This window comes from Phoenix dactylifera, chromosome 6 (genome assembly GCF_051530095.1).
Source record: "Phoenix dactylifera cultivar Ajwa chromosome 6, Ajwa_hap1_PhDact_Kaust_v1.1, whole genome shotgun sequence".
Taxonomy (NCBI): Eukaryota; Viridiplantae; Streptophyta; class Magnoliopsida; order Arecales; family Arecaceae; genus Phoenix; species Phoenix dactylifera.
Window position 1 is genome coordinate 31,631,972 of NC_143195.1, and position 26,088 is coordinate 31,658,059.

General features: G+C 36.6%; 1 protein-coding gene and 1 long non-coding RNA gene across 2 annotated transcripts; one reads left to right on the forward strand and one right to left on the reverse strand.

Moving 5' to 3' along the window:
• Positions 1-498: 498 nt before the first annotated feature.
• Positions 499-7,138, reverse strand: LOC103711122 (uncharacterized). Its single transcript, XR_604724.4, has 4 exons — positions 6,986-7,138; positions 6,728-6,860; positions 5,249-5,628; positions 499-857 (listed from the first exon to the last, which is right to left on the reverse strand). It is a non-coding gene; the product is annotated as an uncharacterized LOC103711122 (long non-coding RNA).
• A 2,319-nt stretch (positions 7,139-9,457) lies between these two features.
• Positions 9,458-24,287, forward strand: LOC103711123 (zinc finger CCCH domain-containing protein 17-like). Its single transcript, XM_008797140.5, has 9 exons — positions 9,458-10,032; positions 10,136-10,231; positions 10,311-10,400; positions 10,572-10,673; positions 10,809-10,955; positions 12,671-12,790; positions 12,926-12,985; positions 23,688-23,785; positions 23,874-24,287. The coding sequence occupies exons 1-9, from the start codon at positions 9,601-9,603 to the stop codon at positions 24,013-24,015; spliced, it is 1,287 nt and encodes a 428-aa protein (XP_008795362.3). The 5' UTR covers positions 9,458-9,600; the 3' UTR covers positions 24,016-24,287.
• Positions 24,288-26,088: the final 1,801 nt, after the last annotated feature.

Sequence of the window (26,088 nt, forward strand, 5' to 3'; positions counted from 1 at the left end):
ATCCAAACCCCATGCGCTAGGAGCGAGCAATTGATAATGATGAAAAATTCTCTCACATGGAATCCCATTGTCTCTGTGTTTCGCAATATGGAGCATTGATCCATCCATATGAGTGCTGTGTATGAATTTATAGTTTTACTGTCAAAACATCGGCATAATGTAAATGCGTGTGCTGTGTCAACCGGTTTGGCAGCGATACAAGGCCATCCACAGTTAATAGTTAGGAAGTTTCTCCCCATCAACAATTTGCAAACGTATTCGTTAAAGTTTTTCTAAAGAAATGCCTGACCAAGATGCAATCACTGCAGCACAATGTCTATCCAACTCTCTTGATTAAAGTCTCTCTGCTCTATTCTTTAATTTTATTGTCCGTCTCAGCTTTCCACTGCTCAAATTGAGTTATAAATTAGGAGAAAAAGATTAGAACATTTACTACTTGGCCTCATTTGGTATAAAATAACTAATGCCATTAGTCAGAAATTGAAATTAGAGTTAACATACATGAAAGAATCTAGCTCTATTTCACAAATAAAAAAAATAGATATGTCATAATACAAAAGACAAGTAAAGAACACAACAGAGACGATTCGCTGATAATGATAAAGAGTTTTCTACAAGGGTTTAAAGGACAATCACAATTAGGGAAAATAAATTCCCTTTTCCATTCAGTCTTGCTTCTACATATTGCATTCAAATTTCTTTCTTTTTGCCTCGCATATCCTCCAACAATCAAACCACAAAGCGGCACATGGAGGCATATTGCACATAATGTGAAAAGAGAAGTGCCTGACTCATTGGAAGAGGACTACTGCAATGCATTTTATCCTACTACCAGTTTCTTTTACCTTGACTTCTAGCTATTCAACCAAAAGGAAGAAATTAATACCCAACCAGGAATGTTAGCATAATATACTATATGCATATATAATGGACAGTAAAACATTGAAATATATTGTAGCTACTGCCATTACCTTCCCAAGCATTATTTTTCTATATTTGTATCAAAATATGAAAATGCTGAAGTAATTTTAGAAGGAATGTGATGCATAATGAATCTTGTTGTTACTAAATATGAAATATAAATGTTGTGGAGAAGAGATAAAAGAAAGGCATAGATAATATATTAGCAATAATTATCAAATTAGGAGAATTATATGTAACTTTATGTGGAAGTATTGGAATTTTATACGTTATATAGAAAGTGGAAGGTCAAGAGATGAAACTGTTCTTGCATTGGGTTCCAATCAATTTATATGGGGCAATATTGCTGTTCTTTCCCTAGAGCTTTGAATCAAAAAAGGGAACTCTAACCATGCAAATGCAATTTGACTTCCTGTGAACATCTTAATTTGTATAACAAAAATATCCCTAAAAATAAAATTAGATATTCTAACAAGTAGATACTAAAATTTTACAAAAGAATAGTGCAAGAAGAGCACCAACATAGTGCAGTTCTTAAAGTCCTAATTCAAGAAAGTGACCGGGCATTACATTTCACCTGCCATCTAATACACTTGGGTTTGATACCAACATCATATTCGAGCAAGAGATACAAAACAATCTAAAGGCAGACAAATCAAACCAAAGAGGCCATAGTGATTATGTTAATCCTTTTGTTAACTATAGGTCATTGATAGCATTCATTAATTATAAATCGAAAACTACCGCAGGTCTACATATCAGAAAACAATATTTTCAAACACTATCACAATAAAATAATAAAAGACATATTGACAAACATCTGGACGCCATAAAGAGCAGCCTTCCATGAGAAAACAAAGGCTCAACTAAGGAAGCCTTCCTGGCATTGCTGTTTCAGCACTATGGCGAGCATAGCAACACGGCAGAGGGGCCTTTGGACTCTCATTGGATAATCGATCTATACCATGCCACCTATGTTGCTGAAGAAGAGATAAAAGACCTAATGCCAGATGGTAACTACTGTCTCAAGCATCAGCCTGATGTGAGAACCATTTGTGAGTAGAAGCATAGAAAGAAGTGAGGACAGAACAGCCCTTTGGTGAAATAAGGGAGTGGAGGGCAGCAAGATAACCCCTCGGAGAAGGAAGCAGAGGAAGGAAGAGTAGATTGCAGGATAAAGCCATCAGTGAGTAACCTAACTGGTTCACCCACAACTGATATGTGAAATAATTTGAGCCCAAATGCTATTTGGCTGGACCCACTTTTATGAACCCAATTAAGGCGAAAACCATTTGATCTCGACCTTCCACTTTTTATATAGGGTATAGATTACTAAGGCTTAGACTAGCAAGTAGCAACCTTGACACTACAAGTAGAAAGCACTATGTAATATAGGTTTTGCTCCCATCGTGCATATATGCCTAGATTGTCTTCTAAAAGTAGTGAACAAAGACTGCATGCCATCCAACACAACATGTGGTTAAACTTCATGAGGTCACACCATGTTCTTCGAATAGAATGCAATGATGTATTTAACACTATTAGTAAGGGATGAAGTTTGCCATCTTGAAGAAATGATCCAACACATTTAAAATAATTTAGACTCTCAGTATGCTTTCTCATGAGCATATTCTCCATGTTCAATCACATCCATCTTCAGAATGCAAATAAATTTCTCAGCACCATCTACATCCTTCCCCCTTGAAACACACCAACAAAGCAGACAATCAAGTGGCAGTGCCTAAATGCTATGATGACCCCTTCCCCCTCTTCTAAATTTTATGGTAGACTGGTAACCAACTTCATGTTTCCTTAGTTCACATAATAATCCATAAAGATCTCTCATTTTGTTTGTATTAAGCCTTGCCGGTTCATATTCAGGAACACTTCCAAATAGCTTCAACTTTTCAACATGCCCAGTTTAGCGTAAGCTCAAATTAGTCCATCTGCTACTTGGATATCATATGTCAATTACTTGGTTTTCATAACTTGAACCATGTTTCAGAACTTTAGAAATCCTTCAGACTCATTGATGGCTGCCATCTGAATCATATTTAAATAGCTTAAATTTACCAACACTAAAGCCAGCTAAGTACTTGATGGAACTTCTAAACATCATTCAACTTGTCTAAGATGCCCTCTTTTGCATAAACTCAAGTGAATAAATCTGCCACTTAAATATCATATGTTAAGTAGTTGGATTTTCATCACTTTAACTATGTTTTAGGACCTAAGAAATCCTTCAGAGTTCAGACTCATTTATGTCTGACATCTGGGTCGTATTTAGATAGCTTAAATTCACCAAGCTAGGATAAGCAAACATTAGAGCAAGCTAAATACTCTATGGGACTTCTAAACAGTTTCAACTTTTCTAATATGCCTTCTTTAGTATAAACTCAAAGCAAATACATTTGCCATTTCGATATCATACATCGAGTACTCCGATTTGCATAACTTGAACCATGTTTCAGAACTTAGGAAATCCAGCAGACTCATTGGTGCCTGTTGCTTAAATCATGTTTAGATAGCTCCGTTCACCAACTTAGTGTAAGCAAGCTCTAGATCCAGTTAAGTACAATATTGAGACATGATTCCCAGTATGATCATATAAATTATATGCTAGTGAAAGGCTACAAGATTTTGAGCTTCATTATGCTTCTATATCTCCTCAAGAACCTAATCGACCTTGTAAAATGATGCCAATCAGCATTCCTGAAGGAAACCAATAATTGATTTCCCAGCAGAAGCATAGATGATGGTCTAAGTCATGTTATCACCTGATTCTGAAATTGACTTTGAAACCTACAGCTTATAACAATAAGTTTTAGGATAGTTATTCAGCCATGTTAAGAAAAATACTTCTGTTTTTGTCTTTATTGAATAAAAGATTCTAGTTTGGCTATTTTAGATAGATATTTATTTCACAAATACTTTAGTGTTTTCATATTTGTGGGTACCCAAACTAGTCTACTAGTCTTTTTGCAACTTGTTTTGTGAAGTACCTGCAAAATCAAGTCATGTGGATTATAGGAACCACATGGTAAACTACATGAATTTTACATGTTGACACACATTATTCAGTTTTAAGAAAGCTTCAATTATCTATGCAAGCATGGACATGGCCTAGCATATAAGATGTTTGATATAGGACGAAAGAGAAAATGATAGAATGAGACTTAAATATCTATCTAAACTACATGAGTTTAGGATTTTGTCTTAAATATCCATCATATATATCCTTCTAAATGTCATCTACTGATAACCATTAAAGTTCCATCTCCTAATCCTTCCATCTAAAATTATTATAAAAAAACATAGTTTTAACCTTCCAGATCTAACTCCTCAACTATATCAGAATCTAAATCCTACAGCCCAACCCTAGTCATCACATCAATTAAGCAAGTTAATCAGCAAAGACTTGAATCTACGCTACATCCTCCTTGATTATCAACCACAATACACAATCTAATAACTCCTTCAAAACTAAAGCCCCAGATAAGCAAACAGCCACCTTTCCTATACCAATGTCAATATCGATCTTTTTCTGAATCACATACATGAGTGGCCTGTTAGCAAGATAAATACTACACATCTAGAAGAATTACTTTGCAATTTCAAACCTAACACAAAAGAATAAAGATATATATGAAGAGATATTAAAGTATCCTAAGATGGCATCGAAAAATATTTAAAAATAATAATTGAAGTAACATCAATGGGCTAAAATGTTGAGGATCAAAGAAGATGAAGGAAAATTTATCAAAATTTTCCCATTTCTTGCTTGAATATTACTCGGATTACATCAAGGGTCCACCAAAATGGAATTTTAAACCCAAATTGCGAGCTGGCATTATTTTTTACCTTTAAATAATTAATCAAAAGATAAATCGAAGTCAAACATGAAGAAGCACCATTACTTTAGGCTTTTGAGTTCTAGATATAATGAAAACATGGAAGCAATGGAGAGAAGAATTTTTGTTTAAATGCATGTCATTGTGGCTTTGATTTTTGACTGTCCTTACCTATGCAACTGTGCTCAGAAAAAAAAGCAAATACATGCCCTTTGTGGGCCTTGAAGCTCGTGAAGTTACTTTAGAGATTATGGGCAAAATAGCAAGTTCTTTCTTGAGTACCCTAGATTTTTTATTATTCCTCTTCAAAATCACATGTCTGATGATTCAAGCTAAAAAGGTCCGTATGTCGGTTTAATTTGTTACTTTATTTATGAAGAATGTCATGAGTAACAACCAGAGGACAAGTTTGTAAGAAGAGGGGCATATAGCTGCATCACATATATAGTTTCAAAATGATAACAAAAATTGCTCACCAAAGATACGTCTGGATGGAAAGCCTTAGTTGAGAAGAGCACTTCTGGAGGCAGTAAACTGTATTGCAATCAAGTAGCAGACACAACTTCTAATACAACAGGTTTTCCATGATTCTTTCTTATATTCTCACGTTCGACCACCATCTTTCCCTGTTCATGTATACTGACATTTAGAATCTCCAAGCACTTTCTAACCACTTCCTCTACACATCTAGCTACTTCTTCCTGAAATGCTTCTATGCCACTTAGAGGATAGATCCTTCCATCCTATATTGCCATTAGCACAAATGAGTTATGCTAGCAGTCTTCTTTTCCTAGATCACGTTTGACATGGATGTGTTTTGATCCCGTGCTCCTCTTTCAGCTCTTCATCCTGATACCTATAACAAGAATAGCATGTTAACTAATCTCTGCATAATAAGTGTACATCTGCTACATGCTGTTTGTCCTCTTTACTTAACATAGTAGTTATCTAATTCTGACAAATTAATTTCAACTTTCAATATCATTCAGTTACCACATATCAGTCGTAAAAAAATTTGACATCCTTCAGTACCTTTTCTTGCCACCCTGTTCAATTTTATCCTATTCTTTCACCTTATTTGATTCACTGCATTGGTTTAATGATTAATCTGAGCACTTCCCAATTTTCGCACATTACAGGGGGTAAGAAAGTCGGACTTGCACTTTTAGCACTCAGTAAGAAGCCCTTGCTAGCTACTTAAACAGCCATGAAAAGTTATAATGCATCGCTTAAATGGACCATCACTTGCTTCAGATATATCATTTATCCTGTGAAGATCTTATGACAGCCTAGCACCAACTTCCTATAAGGATTATTAGAAAGCTCACTTTGTTGTGTAATTCTCTACAGAAGTAAAAATTGTTTCCTTTGAAGAATTCATTATAAAAAAGAAAATTACAGAAGTACTGAAGAAGAGAAAAATAGCGGGTGGGCCTTGGCACCACAATAACCTTGCTCCATTATATCTTGGATGTCACTAGTTTGAAACATAGAAACAACCTATCTGCATGCACGGAGTGGTAAGGTTGTGTACATCTGGCCCTCCCCAGATCGTCTCAGACCCTGCAGTGGTCGAAGCCTCGAGCAGTGGGGCGCCTTCTTTTTTTTAGTAGGGAAATTTTCGAGTAATTGCACGAATGAGAGCTCAGAAGTACATCCAAACGTACGCAGCATGTAATTGTCAAAATCCCAAAAATCCAATGAAAACATTCAAATAACCCAACATGAACCAAATCAAAAGCACCTCTCCATCGGAGCCTCGAGCGCAGTGGCATCAAATTATACTATTCACAAAGAACCACCGATCACGTAATAGAATTCAAAAAAAAGGTGAAAATTTCGACTGAAACCAATGAAAGCATTCAAATAGAACTCCAAATGCATCACAATGCACAAAGGCAATCTTTTTGCCCCTTCAAGGCAATATGAACAGAATAAATAGAGCTATTACTCACAGCTCCATCGGAAACTCAGGCTGCAGGCGCTTCACATTGCCCTGATGTCTAATCGAACTCTATGATTCAGAAAGGAACACGTTCGAAAAGTCAAAAAAGGGGCAAATTTTGGCTGAATCTCCGCCACAAACTCCTGAATTTTTTTGGGAAAAAACATCCATCAAGAGATCGAAGAAATGAAAGCAACAATTTAGGGAAAAAAGTAGAATAATTAGCAATGCAGAAGAGAGAGGCACGAAGATGGAAGCGAGATGGGACCTTGGGGCTCAAAGCGGAGCAATCGAGCAGCCCCTTTTCCGTGGATGAAAGCCCCAGCTTCGCGAAAAGCGGCCGAATAAAGCTGCCGGAAGTGGACGATTTAGGCCCGTTTGGCGGAGCTTTTGCAGGGCCAAGGCCCGTTAGTAGGGTTAAAGGGGGAGAAATTCATTGAGCAAATAGAATATTTTTAATTTAGAAAATTATACAAATAAAAAAAATTTACTGTTCTGATTGAAAGGCAAATTAGATTTTTTTATAAATATCTAAATTCTTATGTATTATCTCATCAGAGTTCTTATAGAATAAAGTTCTATTAATTTGGTAGAGCTGTTGGCAGCAAAATTTTCGGAAATAAATTTTTTTAAAGTTGAACTTTTATAAAAAGCTATTTGCTGTTTAGTAACTACATTTTTAAAGTATTGTATAACTTTAATATGTGTTTGGCAAACAAACTAAAAAAGTACTTTTAGTACGACAAAATGACCATAAAAGATATTGTATAGTATTATACAATAGAGCATAATAAAATATAATATATATTAATAATAAATATATAATATTACTATAATATAATATAATATTATTATAATATAGTGTATGATATTATATACTGTAGCATAATAATATAATATAATTTGATATTATATAACATAACATATCAATATATTATAATATAATGCAATATAATATTATATTATAATATAATAATAAGATATAAAATATTATAATTATTATCATTATATATTAATATTTTTATTAATATAATATTTTAGGAACTATTTTTTGTAATTATAATATTTTTATTATGGGTATTTTGGTCCAAAAAGAAAAAAATTATAAATCAAAATAATTTTTCGATGCATGCTAAAAGTGATTTTCCGAATAAGCTTCATTTTGAAGCTTCTCTCAAAAAGTTGTTTTAGCTTTCTAGCAAAGCTAAAATAACTTCTCGATTTTTTTACCAAACATTCCTATTTCATTCAAAAGTACTTTTGGAGGGTTAGAAAGTGGTTTCTAGCCCACCAAAAGCTTTACCAAATGGGGCCTTAGTATTCTCACTTTTCTATCGATATTAATTTTTATAGGGTTATATATAAAACTTCTAGGTAAAGTTTCCACCAGCATGCCATATTAGTTAGAATTTTACATAATGATATTTATGTAAATAGTGATTGTTTGATGATATACAAAAAGAAAGGGATTTAGCTGGGCCTTTCTAGTTCCACCCTAAATTGTATGGATAGAAAATTAAAGAAAAAAAGGCCAACCTTCTTGGTAATGGACAAGGGGAAGCTATCAATTTAACCAACCAAATAGTGGTAAAAAGAGTGATGAACAAAGTTATTTGATTGAAGGGTTAAAAACATATTTGATCTGCGTTTATTTTATGGAGAGGTGAAATAAAGTTAATCATATGCCTGTGACCCAAATACCTTCTAGTTTTTCTTTTATTTTTATCTTTGAAAGCTAATTTTGTTGTTATAATTTACTATCCCTCACTTTCTAAACCAAACAATGGATAACTTTATTTATATATTAGAAAATCAGAAATAAAGGTGGCATTTATGACCTAACCTACTAACTTAACTCAGAGCCAACCCAATATTATCATATTTGGATTTGGTATGAACGGATCTAGGTCATAAATGGGTAGATCCGGCTTAATTTTTTTATTAAAAAGATCAATATTAGATTCAGAGTCCTAATTTATTTAACTTGTTTTAACCCATTTAATACATATATCAAGTCATACCTTAGACTTGTTTAACCCATCTAACATGATTAAAATCTATTTAACTTATTTAAAACTTATTCAATCTGATTTAACCTACCTATTAAATGGATCATGTGAGTTAGGTTAGTTGTCAGCTAAAATTGTTGGATTTGGATTTAGATTTTTGATCTATTTAATAATTAGGTCAAGTTATCCAATTTAACCTCCATTCAATATGATTTGACCTGATTATTAGTTATAGTTTGGGGTGGTTATAAATGCTTGAATTTATCCACACCCTTACAAGATGACTAAAACTATATATAGAGGTTGTAAATAATTAAAATATATCTATTCACATCCCTATAGGATGACTAAAATTTATATGTATACTCAAAAAATAAAAATTTTATGAAAAAAATCTTAGGAGTTTGGAGAATTGGAGGGTCGCATGTACGGCGGCGATGATAGTAAACGGACGCTAAAAGGACCGACTCGACCCATTTGTGGTCCGTACACGAGTCACCTGACGAGCCACGGCGACGGGGCAGCGCGCGAGCGCGATACGCCGACAGGGAGTAGGATCAACACCGGCCGGAGAGACGGCGTCCGAGACGGTGCCAAGAAAATAGAAAACCAAAGAAGGGCTTCGCTTGCCTCCCTCCGTTTCTTTCCTCGCCATCTCTCCGACCATCATAAGAGAGGGAGAGGACGGGAGAGAGACACCACGAGTTCTCAGATCCTCTCCTCTTGGATTCTCCCCAATATCCCTCGCCTGCCGATCTTCCCTCTCCCTTCTCGATCTCGATCGCCGGAATCTATCGCAGTCCCTCTCTACCCATCACTCCCCAAATCTTTTCCGTACTAGGGTTTTGCTCTGAGTCTGCCTTCTTTCCTTGATATGGACATCGAGGCGGACGACCGGTATGGCAACAAGAGGGTCCACCAGAGGATGGGTTCCTCGGCGACGGCGGCGGTCCCGGACAGGGCCAACAAGGTCTGCTACCACTGGCGGGCGGGGCGGTGCAACCGCCACCCCTGCCCGTTCCTCCACAGCGAGCCGGCGGCGGCACCAGCCCACCACCAGGGCCTCGTGTGGCGGAACCCTAGCGGCGGCGGCGGCGGCGGCGGCGCAAACCCTGGCCCCCCCTCGAAGTGGGGGAAGGGGAGGGGGGGAGGGGCGGCGGGGCGGCTCCCCACCAAGGTCCCAGACAAGGTCTGCAACTACTTTCTTGCGGGGAATTGTACGTACGGAGAGAACTGCCGGTTCTTGCACTCATGGTTTATAAGTGATAGCTTCTCTCTATTGACCCCTCTCCAGGGGCACCAGAAGGTGGCTTTCTTTACCTCTTTATGCTCCTTTCTCCTCGGTTCATGTTCTTTTGATCGGCATCTTTGGTGGGTTTTGGTGGTTTGATCAGGAGTTATCTTGGCAGGTGGTTACAGGGATTGCACTGCCATCAGGGTCGGACAAGTTGTACTCAGGGAGCAAAGATGAATCCGTTCGGGTCTGGGATTGTCAAACTGGGCAGGTATAAATTCTCCTGGCATTCTTTGGCCATGGAACATCAGAGTCATACAATATTTAATCTATCATGTCTGTGATAATAGTGTGTTGGGGTCATTAATTTGGGAGGCGAAATCGGTTGCATGATCAGCGAGGGGCCATGGGTATTTATTGGTCTTCCCAATGCTGTTAAGGTGAGATTGTTTGATAAAATTTGTTCTTTATTTTTCTTGGTAAAGTTTGAAATCCACATTCAGTCTGCTTGCATTTCGAATCGCCTGTAGTAGCTTGGATGTGGATAGTTTTGTTTGCCTGGTGGTGAACATTGTTGTATCCGTCTCAGTTTTGCTTTGGTGGTCATGCAGGCATGGAACACACAAACTGCAGCAGACCTAAGCCTCAGTGGACCTACTGGACAAGTGTATGCTTTAGTTGTTGGTAGTGAGATGCTTTTTGCTGGGACACAGGTATTCCCTTTTCCCCTTAGGTCATGTTTCAAAATTCTACCTTAATTTTGTATCGAGTTAAGTGTAGATGATACAGGTCAACTTGTGGCACCATGCCTGAAAGAAAATCTCATGTCTTTCTTCTCTCGGCTGCAGGATGGACGTATATTAGCATGGAAGTTCAGTGCAGCAGGGAATTGCTTTGAACCGGCAGCATCTCTTAGCGGCCATCGACTTGCTGTAGTTTCATTAGTTGTGGGAGCAATGAGGCTCTACTCTGGCTCGATGGATCATACCATAAAAGTAAATTTTTTTATGATTTTTCCCTGAGTTTAAAATGCAATATATTTATAACTAAGTTGGTTGAAAGGTTCACAAAATAGTACTATGATCCATATTGGTTAGGTCAGGTTGGTACAGTGTCGTACCATTCCATATTGACATATAGTATGCATGCTGGTACCAATCAGGTGCTGGCGAGAGCAAACAAGCAAGAAAGAGATAAGAAGAAGGTGAAGAGAGAGAGAGAGAGAGAGAGAGAGAGAGGAAGAGGAGGAGGAGGAGGAGGAGGAGGAGGAGGACCTCCTAGAGAAGGGTAGCGGAGGGTCAGAGGTCATCAATTGAGGTTGAAGGTTGTCGATTGGGACTGGAGCTATTAGCGAGGTCTCTCATGGCATCGTCGCCAGAAGATGAGGGGATTAGTAAGAGGGTGAGGCGAAGGGATTGGGGGAGATAGAGGGGCGAGAGAAAGGGTGATGGCTAAGATTTCAAAGAGTAGAAAAAAGAGAGAGATCAACTAAATGCAAGGGGAAAGTTGGGGATTTTATAAAAGAGCCCACGTTGGTCTGGGTGAGCTGGGTTTGAACTGTCAAAAATCGAGCAGACTTGGTCGATTCATCTCGATTTGGGCATGTTCAAACCTTGTTTTGTTTTGGGTGGTCGAATTGTCTTGGTTCTTGGCCAGTTTGGTTCAATGCACCTTGCATTACTTGGTTTGGGATAGTTCGGTACATCCTTTTGTTGTGTTCCATTCAGTGGGTGGGTAATTATGATGTTGCTTGTGTGAACCTCATTAAAAACATATTACTACATACGATAATCTAGTGTTGTTAATTTCATGTGTTTGATTGATTCTACATCGTTTTATCATGAAATCTTGAATCTACTTGACCACTAAATGTAGCCTTTTCAGTTACAGAATAAATTTCTCACAATACCTATTCCTCTTGATGTTTTATTTTTTTTAAAGATTATGTATTGGCAACATCCTTTGGTTTGGTTTACATTGCACCATACGGCTACTAAACAATAATTGGCTTGCATCACATTTTCTACCATCCCGATAAGGTACCAATACGATACCATTGGGTACTATGCAAGGGTTGAATGAGCCTGTACAGGTTGGAACCAATCATTTTTGCCTAGTTTTATGTTGTATCGACCTGTACCACCGGGTTACCTTGGGTGTGAGAAAGGGTCTCCCGACGTTATGTCGGTATGGGAGTTGTACTATTCCATGCCAGATGGTTTGTACCGGTAAGGTACCGATAATGGTACAATACCTGGGATCGGTAATGAGTATGGTACCTAGTATTGGTAATTGGTGTACCACTATAGCGAACCTTTGTTTAACAACTGAATAATCCATATTTACTTATGTGAATTTGATTTGTCAAGTTGTTTCAATCATTGAGATGATCGATCTGTATCTTTTTTTGTTTAAACCTCCGCACCCAATGTCTTTTTTGACCTTTAGCTCTCAAGGAAGAGATTAGAATTTGCATCACCCTCCTACCATAGAGGAGGTGTCAAGGTGGCAAATGGCTGGAGCATTATGGCAGTTGGGGGATGCAAGATAATGTACAAAATTTGTGCAATTGATTGTTGACTTTGATGCACAGGATGATTTTGCTGCATCAAAATAAGATGTTTCCTTGCCAACTTTCCTCATTTTTTATTTACTTTACTAGCATAATAAACCCTTTGTTTGATCTTGTAAACATTTCATGATCTTTCAGGTGTGGGACCTTGGTACTTTACAGTGCATCCAGACCCTTACTGACCACACATCAGTTGTTATGTCAGTACTTTGTTGGGATCAATTTTTATTATCTTGTTCACTGGACCAAACAATAAAGGTCAGAATTTTTGGTATATTTAGTGTTAATCACTTATCTGTACCTGTCACTTTGGCTTATCACATCTTTTCTACAGTTAATTGGCACTCAGTCATTAGGACTGTCAATTATTTACTAACTTTTTTGTCTATGCAGGTTTGGGTTGCTACAGAAAGTGGAAATCTGGAAGCCACTTATACTCATAATGAAGAACACGTACGCCTCTATGCCCTAGAACATATACTTGTGAAATTGATTGGCCTTTTTAAATGTTTTCACTTTTTTTGCCAATAAAGAACCTTGCTTTGTAAACTGACAAAATTGTGATATGGTAACATTATAGTGCTTGCTCATATATCTCACTCTGTCACTTCTGTGCAATCATTGTATATGTTGAAGCTTTAACTTAGAAAAACTGCTCAGCTTACTAAAACTAATTATTTCTTTGTTTTGTTTGTTTCTGACATCAAAACAATGTGGTTTCACCACTATCATAAGTTCAAACCATGAAAATCACTAGGATGAAAGGTCTTCCATAGCTTGATATGTTAATTAACTACTATTAAATTTTATTAGAGCCTAATTGAATTTTGAAATCTTCATTAGTATACGGATTATTTTGAGAGAGAATATGTTGGAATGTATTTCAGTTGTCCTGTAGGGGAGGTCTTTGTGGGCTTTGTCATTGACCCAACATCAGGTTTTATGATTTCAAGGATAAGAAAAATTAAGATCCATATTACAGATAAGGACTTAAAGGAAGCATAGCAATGATTTCTGGTTGTGATGTTTTGCTGGCCTGAAGTTGGATCTTGAGGTGTTGAAGCTCCTATTCTCACTTTCTGAATTATATGCTCATGTACAATGTCTATTGTTTTCTTATAGTGTGGGTTATGTTAGGTCCAGGTACCTCCAAGCTTGGATGTGGATCAATTCCTTTAAAAATGAGCCAAATCCTACCCTTCCAAGAATCATATTAGGTCCAAGTTCGGCCTTGTTTAGGAGAGATTCCAAAAGACCCATTTAGTGTACGAGTCAGGTTAGGTATTCTAAGACTTGCACCCTACCTAATGATCGGTTATAGATCATGTCCAGTTAGGGTCCCAAGTAGGTATCGGTAGTTGATAAGCTTTATTCCCTTCATGCCATAAAAACATTTCATTGGCGACATAGATTTAAATTATAATTAGAAATTTCATAAAAATTGTGGGGATATCAGAGGAAGTCAAATTGTCGTGTTCTAGTTAGCTTGAGTTCATTATTATTGGCCCCGTACCTTATTTGTATTATATGATTAGATCAAGTTAGGTTTGAGTAAGGTGCACTTTAGGTTCAAGTCCTTGCTAGTTTGTGTTGATTGTGTTGGGCTAATATTGGTACGGGCATGCCAATATGCTGTGGTATCTTGCATGGAACAAGGTGTCAACCTGTGGCAATGGCACTTAAAACTTTGATCGTTGGACCCATACTTCGGATCTCAGCGGCATCCCTAATTTGCAAGCATATACATTCGACATAAATGACCAAGACACTTTCCTAAGAGTCAACACCTGAAGTGAATAAGTCATAACAAGTTTCCAGAGACTCCAAAAAAGTCAAAATATGGATAAAACTTAATAACATATTAAATGCTCATGCATATTCATGGGGAGATGGAAAGATATCCCCAAACTACAAGAACAAACTATCGATAATTCACTTCATGAAGAGTTCTTCATTTTTAGCCCATGTTGAAATTTGATTTGGGCTTGGGCTGATCTGGGATCAAGTGCTATGCCTAGACATACCTTTGGTGTCAGGCTTTGAAGATTCAGCTTCATGACTTGTAAGGACAGTGTTTTGTTAATTAAAAAAACATGTTTGAATTTGTTAACAACTTCGAAAGTGTTTGTTAAGGTTGGTGGTGTTGGTACGGCGGACCCTAATCTAAATGTGTCTCTTCCTTTTTCGCAGATAACTAAATTACCTATCAGTTTTCAATCTATTTGTCAATCAGGACTAAGATTGTGTCAGGTTATAGAACCACATTTAATCAGATGTATCATGTATAGATTCAATTATCGTTATGTTGAAAAGTTATAATGTTCTTAATATTTTAGGTTTTATGCTACATGCAAGTCTTATCCAAGGAATTTTGGTAAGGTAAATATCATAGCTGTGCTATTGTCCTAGAGGGGAAAATACAGTGATGCTCTTCTGTTTTTATTACGTTGGAACCTCAATAGAGAATACTTTTTTTGGTTTTAAGTTTGCTGTTATAATGGTCAAGTATTTCTCTAGAATGAGGTTTCTGTTCTGAAGAATTGTTGTGTTGGACATTTCAAAATCCTTTTAGGTTGAGATGAAATTTAATTTGGTAAACATTGCCACATTTAATAATGTAACTAATCTGCAAACTTCTAAAGTTTGTTCTCATATCCTAGCATTGTTTGTTAAACTTTATGTTCTTAAGAACAATAGCAAAATAGAGTATAAGAAAAATGTTATTGTTGTCATTTGAGCGAGTTGTCAGGATCATTTGATGCATGTTCACATTGTTTTCTATTTTATAAACCATGTGCATCTTGATGTTCTTAACGGAAATACTCCTTTGAAAATTCTTTGTGGATGGTCATGTGCTAGTCAAAAATTTGAAGCTAATGATGATTTTAACAAAGTACATCTATTTCAGGTAATCTAGCACAAAAGTTAACTATTGAGTCTAACAAATAGGTACCAATCTAATAAGATAGAAGAAAGAATTCTCTTCAATCCTCAACTGGAATCTCTCAGAATAAAATAATAGAGAATGCTACTAATTATTGAAGGCGGAGTTCGCTTTCCTTATCATTAAAGATCTATAAAACTATTACAGGGGTCCTCTATTTATACTATTGATGTATGCCCTTACTTCCCTTACGGAGTCTAGGTCGGATTGCTTTTTTAGTTAAAAGAGGTTACAATTTCTCCTAAATAGTAAATGACTAGTATAAATAATTGGAAAAAGCTAAAATCTTTCTGGAGCAAGATATTGACTTCCATATTAACTATCTTTTGTCGCGTCACTTAATTCCTCTATTTAGGAAATTTAGCTTTGCTAAATTAAAACTGAAGGTGGGAAAACTTTTGCTGCTTCATCTCTCAACTTAATTACCTTGCCTTGCTAGGAAGTTGACACTTCATGCTATTTCTTGGCCTATTCTTTTCCTCGGTCCCCATGGTCTTAATACTGGTTTCACTGATGACTTAAATTTTGAAAAGCCTCAGCTTAGTCTGGATGTTCTCGTGGAGACCTCCAAGGTAATTTATGAAGACTACATGATCATCAATAGAGATTCCTAGACAGATAACCTACTTACTGGATTCATGGTGTAGTCTTGGACATATTAATCATACTTCTGGTAGAGATACTACACCTAATCCATCGATCTTCTTCATGGTCGATGGGGCAAAATTGCTTCTTGATCAAATTTTTGAACATCCTCCTTGTAATGTCAGACATATCATGGTTTTTCATGTAGGAGTTCCATTAAGTAAAAACATGGCTAGAAAGCTTCGAACAAGTAGAAGCAACCTTCTAGACACTGCCATGTCCCTATATGGTAAAATAAGTCTTCAAATGGTCCAATCAATTATCGAAGTTCTCACCATTGACAACTCCATCATATACAAGTATCTTGATTTGAGTGTCGATTTTAAGAGGTTGAAAAGGAGGTTTTTAAGTACCCGTTGGTTGATCCTCCTCTTTGCTAGATGGCTGGTTATCATCCCTCGATGTTGGAAACATCATTGTCATAGGAATTTCAAGTGTTTGAGCTGAAGGCATTAGTCGCAACGTGAGCTTGGTGAGTTGTATGATCTATTTCTCTAGTTGCATGAGACGTCCCTTCGCATTATCATCTGCTAAGCAGCTATTTTCATTTTTTTCCTTCAATGTACTTAGGGTATCAAAAACTATTCTCTCGTCTGCTTGTTGCTTAAGGGTTTGGATCATACATCAAGACTCCTATGCTCTGATACTAGCTTTAATCCGATTAGAAAAAAGAAAAAAATTTCAACTCACTCAAGTTGAATATTCCAAAATTAAATAATAGAGAAGATTAAGCATTTTTTGAAGGAGTGGTTCTAAGCCCTTTACTTTCATTAAAGATCCATAAAACTATCGCAAACAGGTCCTCTAGTTATATTAATGAGGTCTAAAATCTAGGTTTGATTTTTCTTCTAGTTAAAAGATATGACAATTTTTCCTAAAAAGTGATTAATGAAAATAATCATGCAAAAGTTAAAATTTTTCGGTAGCTAGATCTTGAGTTCTACATCAATTTTTCCTAGTATTGCATCATCTAATTCCTTCTAGATTGAAAGATACAGTCCTGTCAAAAGTTTCCAAAGTTTGCAAAATTCGGATTGATTGGGCATTTTGGAGGCTTAAATAGCCTCAGCATTGGATCATCCAGAGCTTGATGAGCCTATGATAGATCACCACATCGTAGATCTTGAAGAGTTATCCAATTTCAAAAGAAAGTACCCCAAACAGCCATCATATGTGAAAGTAATGCCCTCCAGAATTTTTGCTACATGAATTGCTCTTGGATATGGTGGATCTCATTCCTGGACCTATCTAGATGTACTCGAAGTTGCCAAAATGGTATGCAACAGATTTGGTGATCCTCCTGGATTAGATAAGTTGCTTCACATGCTCCATATTATATAATCCTTTCAAAGAGAAATCTCTAATGCATATATTTGGCAAAGGGAGTAGAAGAAACCTTCTGAACAATCTGCATAATCAACTTCAAATTCTATGATCCTATAGATATTAAAGTTATTTACGTGGAAGATTGCATTAGCACATTTTTCTCATTAAATTTCGAATTTTGTTTCTTTTGTTGGCTTAAACCTAGGTTATCATTAGTTTTCTTGTACTTTGTATTGCGTTTGTCCCAAAATCTCTGGTTGAAGTTTCTTCTTATAGTGGCCTAAAGGGAAAAATTGTGGATTTAAGGCTCTTCATGACACAGTCCATGGGAAAAATTTTCCACTTTACAAAGGAATGTGCTATAAGATGTAGGTGGATTTACATTATCAGGTGTCATTATAATGGTATATTTTGAAGTCACTGATTGGGACATGCATAAACCTATCATGTCAACAACTTTGAGATCTTTGGTAACTTAGCATAAGTTGCAAGCTTGAAATTTTGAGTGATAATCAGCACCAGTTCTTATTGACTGTGCTAGACCTGATTGGCACCTACTGGTCGGTACCAAGTCAAAAAGGGTCTAATACCTTGTTTGTTCCCATTTCATTTTCTCTTCATATTGAATTAGAGAATAAGAGTCAAGGAAGGACTTTTACTGTAATCTGTTGGATTCAATAAACTTTTGGTTAAGCCTAGAAACACATTAACCCATGACAACCAACTCCCTCCACTCTCTCTTTTTTTTTTGAATTTTCTATGTGAAAATTCTCAAACATCACTAAAAAGGAAGGCAAAATTTTGTTTGTCTGGGTTGTCTTTTAGAAATGCTGCATTTTTTTATTTAAATCTCAACGCTTCTCTATTTTTATAATGTTTTCATAAATAATTATTCAAAATAAACTAAAAATCATTTCTAGGAGAAAAAATCCCTAGTATGAACAAGCCCAAGCCATAGAAACATTGGTGATAACTGACAGTTTCTGCATCTAAAGCTATGATTGCTGGATATCATATTCCAAGCAAACTTCAGATCTTGGAAAAGAAGGTCAAACTGGTCTAAAGCTTAAAAATTTAGATCGGGGAAAAACTCACAGATGATGGAGCTTTGGGAGTAAGTGGCTAGGCCTGGTGAATTTCTGGTAGGAGCAGGGAATGATGTTTCATTGATAATTTTAATGTCACACTAATCACACAATTTGATATAGGAAAAAAGTTGTTGACATCTTCTCTAGGTTCAAGACATCAAGGAAGGAAATGTAGGAAATCTCTAATTCCATTAGATTAGGAGCTCGAATTCTGGAGTATACTTCAACATAAGGGTATGAGCACTTTGTGGTAAGCATAACACCAAAGCAAGTAGTACATTATATTTGAGATCCATGCACAAACCAACACAACTAAGAAATAGTTGGCATGGTACAAATGGTGCATACGCTGTGCCTACAAGATTGACATGTATGCATAGGCCTACATTGTAACATGTTGTGGTAGTTGCATTTGATGCAATAATAAAACACATGGATGCGAACAATATTCTATATATGGTCTACTATAAAAGGCAAGGGTATATAGGAGTTAGAACTAAATTCCGCATCTTAACTAAATATTTTATTCAAGATGGTCCAGGATGCCTCCTTGTTCATTCCAAATTATTACTAGCCTTTTCTTGAAGCTTCTTCAATTGATGGAAGTAGAAATAACATTGACGTAATTGAATAGTTGGAATGAATTGAAGTGAGGTGTTACACAGTTCGTTTTTAATTTAATCCATTCTCATTAATCTTTTTTATTGTTTGAAAATTATCAATCGATGAGTTCTTCAATGGATTCAAGGATGGAACTCTGGCATGTATGAAGAAATTTTAGGGAAGCAATATACTTTTCCCCCCCTAAATCCTCCAATATTCTCATGAATCAATGAAGTATTTGATAATTGTTCATCTGTAACTTTCATTTTTTTCCTCGGTTGGGGGTTGAATGGCCTTCTTAAGCACATTGTGGTTTACCATAGTGAAATATTTATCAAATTGTTCTTGAAACTATTGATAACAAGGACAAAATAATTTTCTAGAAAAGGGCAGTTATATTTAAGTTTTCATGAATAGAACCCAGAATAATAAGGAAACCATTATGAATACGATAATTTGAGGTTGATAATATTAAGCAATCAATTGCTAATGTCCTGATGATGCTTCTAATAGATCTTGCCGATTTAAGAAAAAATAACTATTTATAAATAAGTCATTTGTGATCAATTGTGGATGCTATATTCTGAAGTTTAAATTATTTTGCTGCTCATTGTTGCTTTTTTTATATAAATGTATTTTTTGATAATATTATGTGAATTATTAAAAATGATGAAAGATATGTGTCCGTGCGTGCTTGCCTATATGCATCTCAAATATGATTGTGATCTTAGTTGCATCTTTTAGTATGTTTTACGTAATATTATGTAGATTATGAATGAAGTTTTTCCTTTTCTCTTTGGAGTTCAAGTTTTAGTTGATCATGCCTATAAATTTTTAGATTTGTGGCACCTGTCCTTAACTTGGAATGGGATATGCCTATGGACAAAGAGACCCTTATATGAGCCATTTGCTTCAAACTTAAATGCAAGTTAGGGGCTAGCAGGAAAAGTCACAAGGTCCCTCTTTAGGGTGGTAACCATGGAAGCTCATCTTGTGGACATGAGACATCGGACATTCAATTAGTGCAGTTTGATCTGCATGGTAAAATTTAGATGATGAAGTATACAAGAGACCCAAGGATTGGTTTCTTTAGCGTGAAATACATGTCTCATAATAAAGATACCTCCCAAACCAGTAAATAAATTTTAATTATTTATAGAATTGAGAATGAATCATAGTGGAGAAATGTCCGTATCAAGGTCTACAGTACTGGAATTGGCACCCGTGCTTGTAGGTTGGTGGTACAGTATAGTACGGTATGGTATGCCCTTGTGCCATGTCATTTTGGTGCGAGGAACCGGCAAGGGAGGGGGAGAGGGAGAAGGAGAGAGAGGGAAAGAGGGAGGGAGAGGAAGAAAGAGAAGGAGAGAGCGGGAGAGGGTGGTGGAGAGAGAGAGATAGGCAAAGAAAGGGGGAGAGTGAGAAGGAAAGAGAGGAAAAGAGAGAGTGAGGGAGAGCGAGAGGAAGGGAGGGAGAGGGCGGCGGTGCCGAAACAGGGCTGAGGGATGGGGGAGAGAGGGCTTTTGAAGCCCTCTCTCCTCCGTGCATCGGACAGGGGCAGAACCCCGGTTTCGAAAGGAAATAGGGGCTTCTGCCCTTTTTTCTTTTTATTTTTTTGAATTGTTTTAAGTGAAGTTGGCAACTGTTGCCAACTTCACTTAAAAAAATTGCATAAAAAGAAAATAATAAGTGAAGCCACTGCCAACTTCACTTAAAACAATTCAAAAAATATAAAAAAGGGGCCGAAACCCTGTTTCCTTTCGAAACAGGGACTCTACTCCTGATCCGATGCATGGAGGAGAGGGCTCCAAAAGCCCTCTCTCCCTCTCTTCCTTCCTCTCTCTTCTCTCCTCTCTTTTCGTCTCTTTCCTTCTCCCTCTCCCCCTTTTTCGTTGGTTTATCTATTTGATGGCCAGAACCGTCCCGGTTGATTGCCGATATGGCTCAGTACGCCCCGAATCAGGTAGTTTGGGATGGTTCCACCGTCCTTGGTCAATGTATTTTCAAAAATGAATTTCAGAGAAATATTGTTATTTCTAAAGAAATGAGCTTCATCATGCTTCAAGTACAACCAAGTGAAAGAAGAGAATTCTGCATAAAAGAAATAAGCTTCACCATGAATCAACTTCAACCAAGCAAATGAAAGAGAACATTTTATATGTTGCCTTCGTAAACTAAGTACGCACATGAACCTAGATATTTGAATGGAGATCAGTTGGGGAGGTATAGTTAAAGCAACTAAGCAGAAAAGCATCGATTATTTAGTAAGCCAATATCCATATGTAAAGAGAGTTCAGAAGAGGTAAATCAAGAATACCACTACAAGTAGTGAAGCCTAAATATGAAGACATGATTCAAACCTACAAAGTTAAAGGTCAATGGAAGATGCTTATGTTTATTGTCTCAAGGGAAGTACTGGAGAAAATGTGGCTTTTGTGCTTTTAAGGAAAATTGTTCATTGGTAACTGCCAGTATACTGGTTGAAATTAAATTATAGAAGTTTAGGAACATGAATAAAAGTATTACAAGGGGAGAGCACCCTATTGCGAAGCAGGACAGGAATGAAGAATTGTGCACTAGCAGGAAAGAATTGGAGATGATAACACAAGTACATGCGATGATCAAGAAGAGTGGTGAAGGTCATGTGGCAGCATGCACTTGACAATGGAAGGTTAGTCAAAGGCATGCATATTAATAAATGGAACCAGAGAAAATTGATTGGTTTTTTTCTTGGTAAAGCAAGGATTGGAGTCAAAATGGTACCTGGTAAGAGTATGATAGACAACAGTTCATAGGAAGAGTTCAAGCACTGATTAGGAATAAAGAAGCATCAAGCATCACACAATCACTAGAAACATCCACCCTCTAAAGGTAGTCTTTCACAACCTTTGCAGGAGGACAGACAAGAGCGAGCTGTAAAAGCAGAATCTACCTCAAGAAAATAAAAATCAAATTCTATTTTCCAAAAAATAAATATTATGAAGTAATGAGGTAAGGTCTTTCATTTGAAAGCCTAGACTGGGGTTCTAGCTCCAGCCACATATTAGTACTTCTGTTATGTTCTAATTATGAGTTTAACACAAATTGTACAATATAAAGCATTGTTCATTGTTTACATTCACCATTTATGCCTTTATTTAGTAATATATGAATATGTTAAAATAGTGCAAGATTTTTTTTAATAAATAAATTACTTGAATTAAAGAATGATTGATCATATACTTTTGTTTGTTGCCTAGGTGATTGCCTTGGATATAGCTAAGTCTATTGCTAGGGTCAACTGGGCTATTTTTTGATAACTACGCTCTCCTCTAGTCATCCGTAGCATATCTCCTCTCCAATCACCCACCTTCAAAAACTCTTTCCTATATCCTCTCTGCCTATAGCTTTTAGATAGCAGTTTATAGTCAGCCTGCCTGACATATCAATAATTTTGTAGGCCGTTTTATGCGGTGTCAAACATTGATATTTTATGCACTACATATTTGAAAATATAATGTATTGTTTGGATTTGTGTGGATACAGGACATTCATGTATTCTTGTAGTTTTTACCTTTAGGTAATCAAGGCTGAATCTCTTCGCATATCATATGTTGTCTATGATCCACCATTCTATTATCTCATACCATGAGGAATTTCCTAACACCTTCACTTTTGAGCTCAAAATGCTTAACAGACTTCTTTGTTGCATTCATCTATCATTTTCTTGTGAACCTTCTTTCTGCTCTGGTGTACTTGATGCCAGTTTCTCCATTAGCATTTCTTTCTGTATCTTTACCATCTGCATACCATGTAGAGCTGAAGCCTCTTGATATTCCCATTGCCTTAGGAAAAGTCACTTGGTCATGCACCAAGTTTTGGACATTTAAGAGGTGGTGCTCACAGTTGTTCTTGGCTTTACAGCTGTTATTGGTTATGAAATGGTTCATCTTAATAAAGTTGCTGTCTTTTATGGACTCCAAGTTTGCTCATTATGGTGGCCCTACGTACATAAATTCTGATATGATTTTCATAATCTAAATTAGGATTCTGTTCTCTGAAGCATATCTAAGTTGAGATGTTAATGTGCTTCAGATAAAATTGTAAGATAAGATGATGCATACCAATTTTGTAATGTGCCATGACCTACTGCTAATTCAGATCATGTTATAGCAGATTTAGGACTTCACAGAGAAATGTTGGCTACAATGATGCTAGATCTGCTTATGTATGGATTACTTTGTAAGTTTCAATGAGGAGAGGACTTCACATTTCTAAATCATTAAATGGTAGTGTGTATGAAAAGATTTTGTTGGTGCTATAAGATCAGCAAACAACTAGAATTTGGCGTGTACTCATTGAGCTTAATGTTCTTGTCTGTCTTATGGTGAGACAATGGATTCTTTTTACCCTATTGTATATTTTATGATTGCTTTGATGGAGTTGGTATCTGTTTGTTTTAGCAGTTTATCTAGAAATGCAACGTGTTTCTGAAGGTAGATATTAGACAGTTGCATTTTTAATTCACCACGGTTGCATGTTACTTAGTTATACATTTATCCTTCTTCAGGGAGTGCTCGCACTTTGTGGTATGCATGACGCTCAAGCCAAGCCAGTTTTACTCTGTTCATGCAATGACAACAGTGTCCGCCTCTATGACCTTCCATCGTAAGTATGCATATATGTGATCTTGAAAGTTGAGACCAAACTAGTTTCCTTGGACTTAAAATGAAATCTCCTTTTGCCCCTTCTCTAGGTTCAGCGAGAGGGGTAAAATCTTCTCCAAGGAGGAAGTGAGAGCAATACAAATTGGTCCTGGTTGGTTGTTCTTTACTGGAGATGGGACAGGTGAACTGAAGGTGTGGAAGTGGTTGACGAAGGAGATGCCAACTTCATGAGTTAATGACAATCCACTCTTTGTATTCTATATTCATTTTCTTATGTAATTTATAAGGGATTTCTTGAAATGCAATTCCAGATGTATGGCGGCCAATTTTGATATTTTGTCAATTGATCTGTTATGTATTCCCTGGAAAGCACATTGTCTGAACAGAATCCGGACAAACGGGATTTAAAAGCTTGTTCTCAGTACTTGGTATACAGTTAACAGTACAATCTAATTCAGGTTCCTGGCAGCCTGGGTCAGGTCTGGAGCTAGCAAAATACTATATATTGAGATCTGATTTCCCATTGCAATCTTTATATACAACCTGAAAGATCTGATTTCTGTGAGAGAAAATCAATTCTTAGGCCAATTTATTGTACCACTTGTGAGTTGGAACTCCAGCCGGCCAAATCAGTGGGTTCTCAAAAATTCTTGCTGATTGAGCTGTAACTAATTCTTATGGATTGAATGAGAATCCTTCTCTACGGCCTTCTTGGACAGGTGGAACCAGCTTTAGCAACCCAATGCTGGACCTAGTTCTTGCAGTTTTCTTTTGAGACTTGTCTCTGCAGCCCCTGCTCTGCCTCCATGAGCAAAGAAAACCAACAGTGTACCAAGGCTGAATCCAGGTCGTGTGAGGGTGAGGGACCGGCCCAGAAGGAAACTGAGATTAGTAATGAAGCTCTGCAAGGATAAGCCGTCGTGATTTGGTATTTCGAGCAGCAGTCAGTTTGCATGCCATCCTTGGAGGGGATTGGTGTGATTCATGGGACTCAACCAATTGGCAAGGGTGGTTAAAAATCCTCGTTTGCAGTTGTCACGCTGGCGCCATGCTAGATTGCGCGATCTAATTGCTCCGTAACTTCTTTCGAAAAATACTAGTATGCAAGTGCAGTGTGTATTAATTGGAACAGACAAAAAAGTGAATGTATAATTTAATAATAACTAATCACTTTTAGAATGTGTTAGGCATCACTTTTTATTTTTTGAATGTTAAAAATTAAAACAATAGTGATTGGGCTTTACTCGATAGGGGGGCCCACCTATGGTCTGGGCCCCACAATCCTGGTATCCCTGGTAAGAGATTCTAATGACTAATAAAATTGTGATGCGCAGTAGTCTTGGCTCTGACATCAGTTATCACGGACTTATAATTCAAAAAATTTAAATTATTGGACGGCGAATTTGTCCAACTTATAAACCTATATGGCATCTTTTTATCGATTGATACAGGGCTATGTCGAGGGGCTATGGTGGTGTTGATGGTGCCAATAGTAGTGGTGTCAATGGTAACAATAATAATAGTAAATCTAGCTCTCATTTTTTTTTTGAAAATTGTTCCAATAATTTTATGATCTTGGTTGTTGGATGACAACCAAAAACAATGGCCATCATTTAAACATTGGTGACATATGACTTAACAAAACAACAAAATTTTCCAAGAAATTTTTATAATAGCTATTAATAAACTATACCATGTTAAACACTAACTGCATTTATAAATATGTCACATATCCAACTAGCTAATTTTCTCTTTCTTTTTTTTTTAAAAAAATAGAGAAACCAACTAACAAAATTCACCTCATTTTATTACCTTTCCTAGAACTTCTTTCATCATTTGTACTATAACTCAAATTGGACATATTTCTTTATCATTTAAAATATATGATGTAATCTTACAAAGCTTGAATATAAAGAAATCAATAAAATGTACCTGAAGAGTTTTAACTGCACGTGCAATCGCAGGAACAAGGAGATGAACTGTAACAAATATAAGAAACTACTGCCAAACAAGACGAGCTAACTATTATTTACGACCTAATTGATTCTTACCTTCTGAAAACGGAAGAGATTGATATAACAAGAGAATTGAAAGGGATCAGATACCTTGTGATGTCAAAGAAAAGTCATTCGCACATGCCTTAGGAGAAGCCTTCCATGTCCTCATTTTTATTTTTCTTTTAGTTCTTCATGTACTCTACTACTTTGGCATCTCTTTTTCTATGCTTTCTATGTCTTGAGTAAAACTATTTTGCATGCTTATGGTAGATTGTTGCAGGTGTTTTTAATTTCGGTGAATGGCACA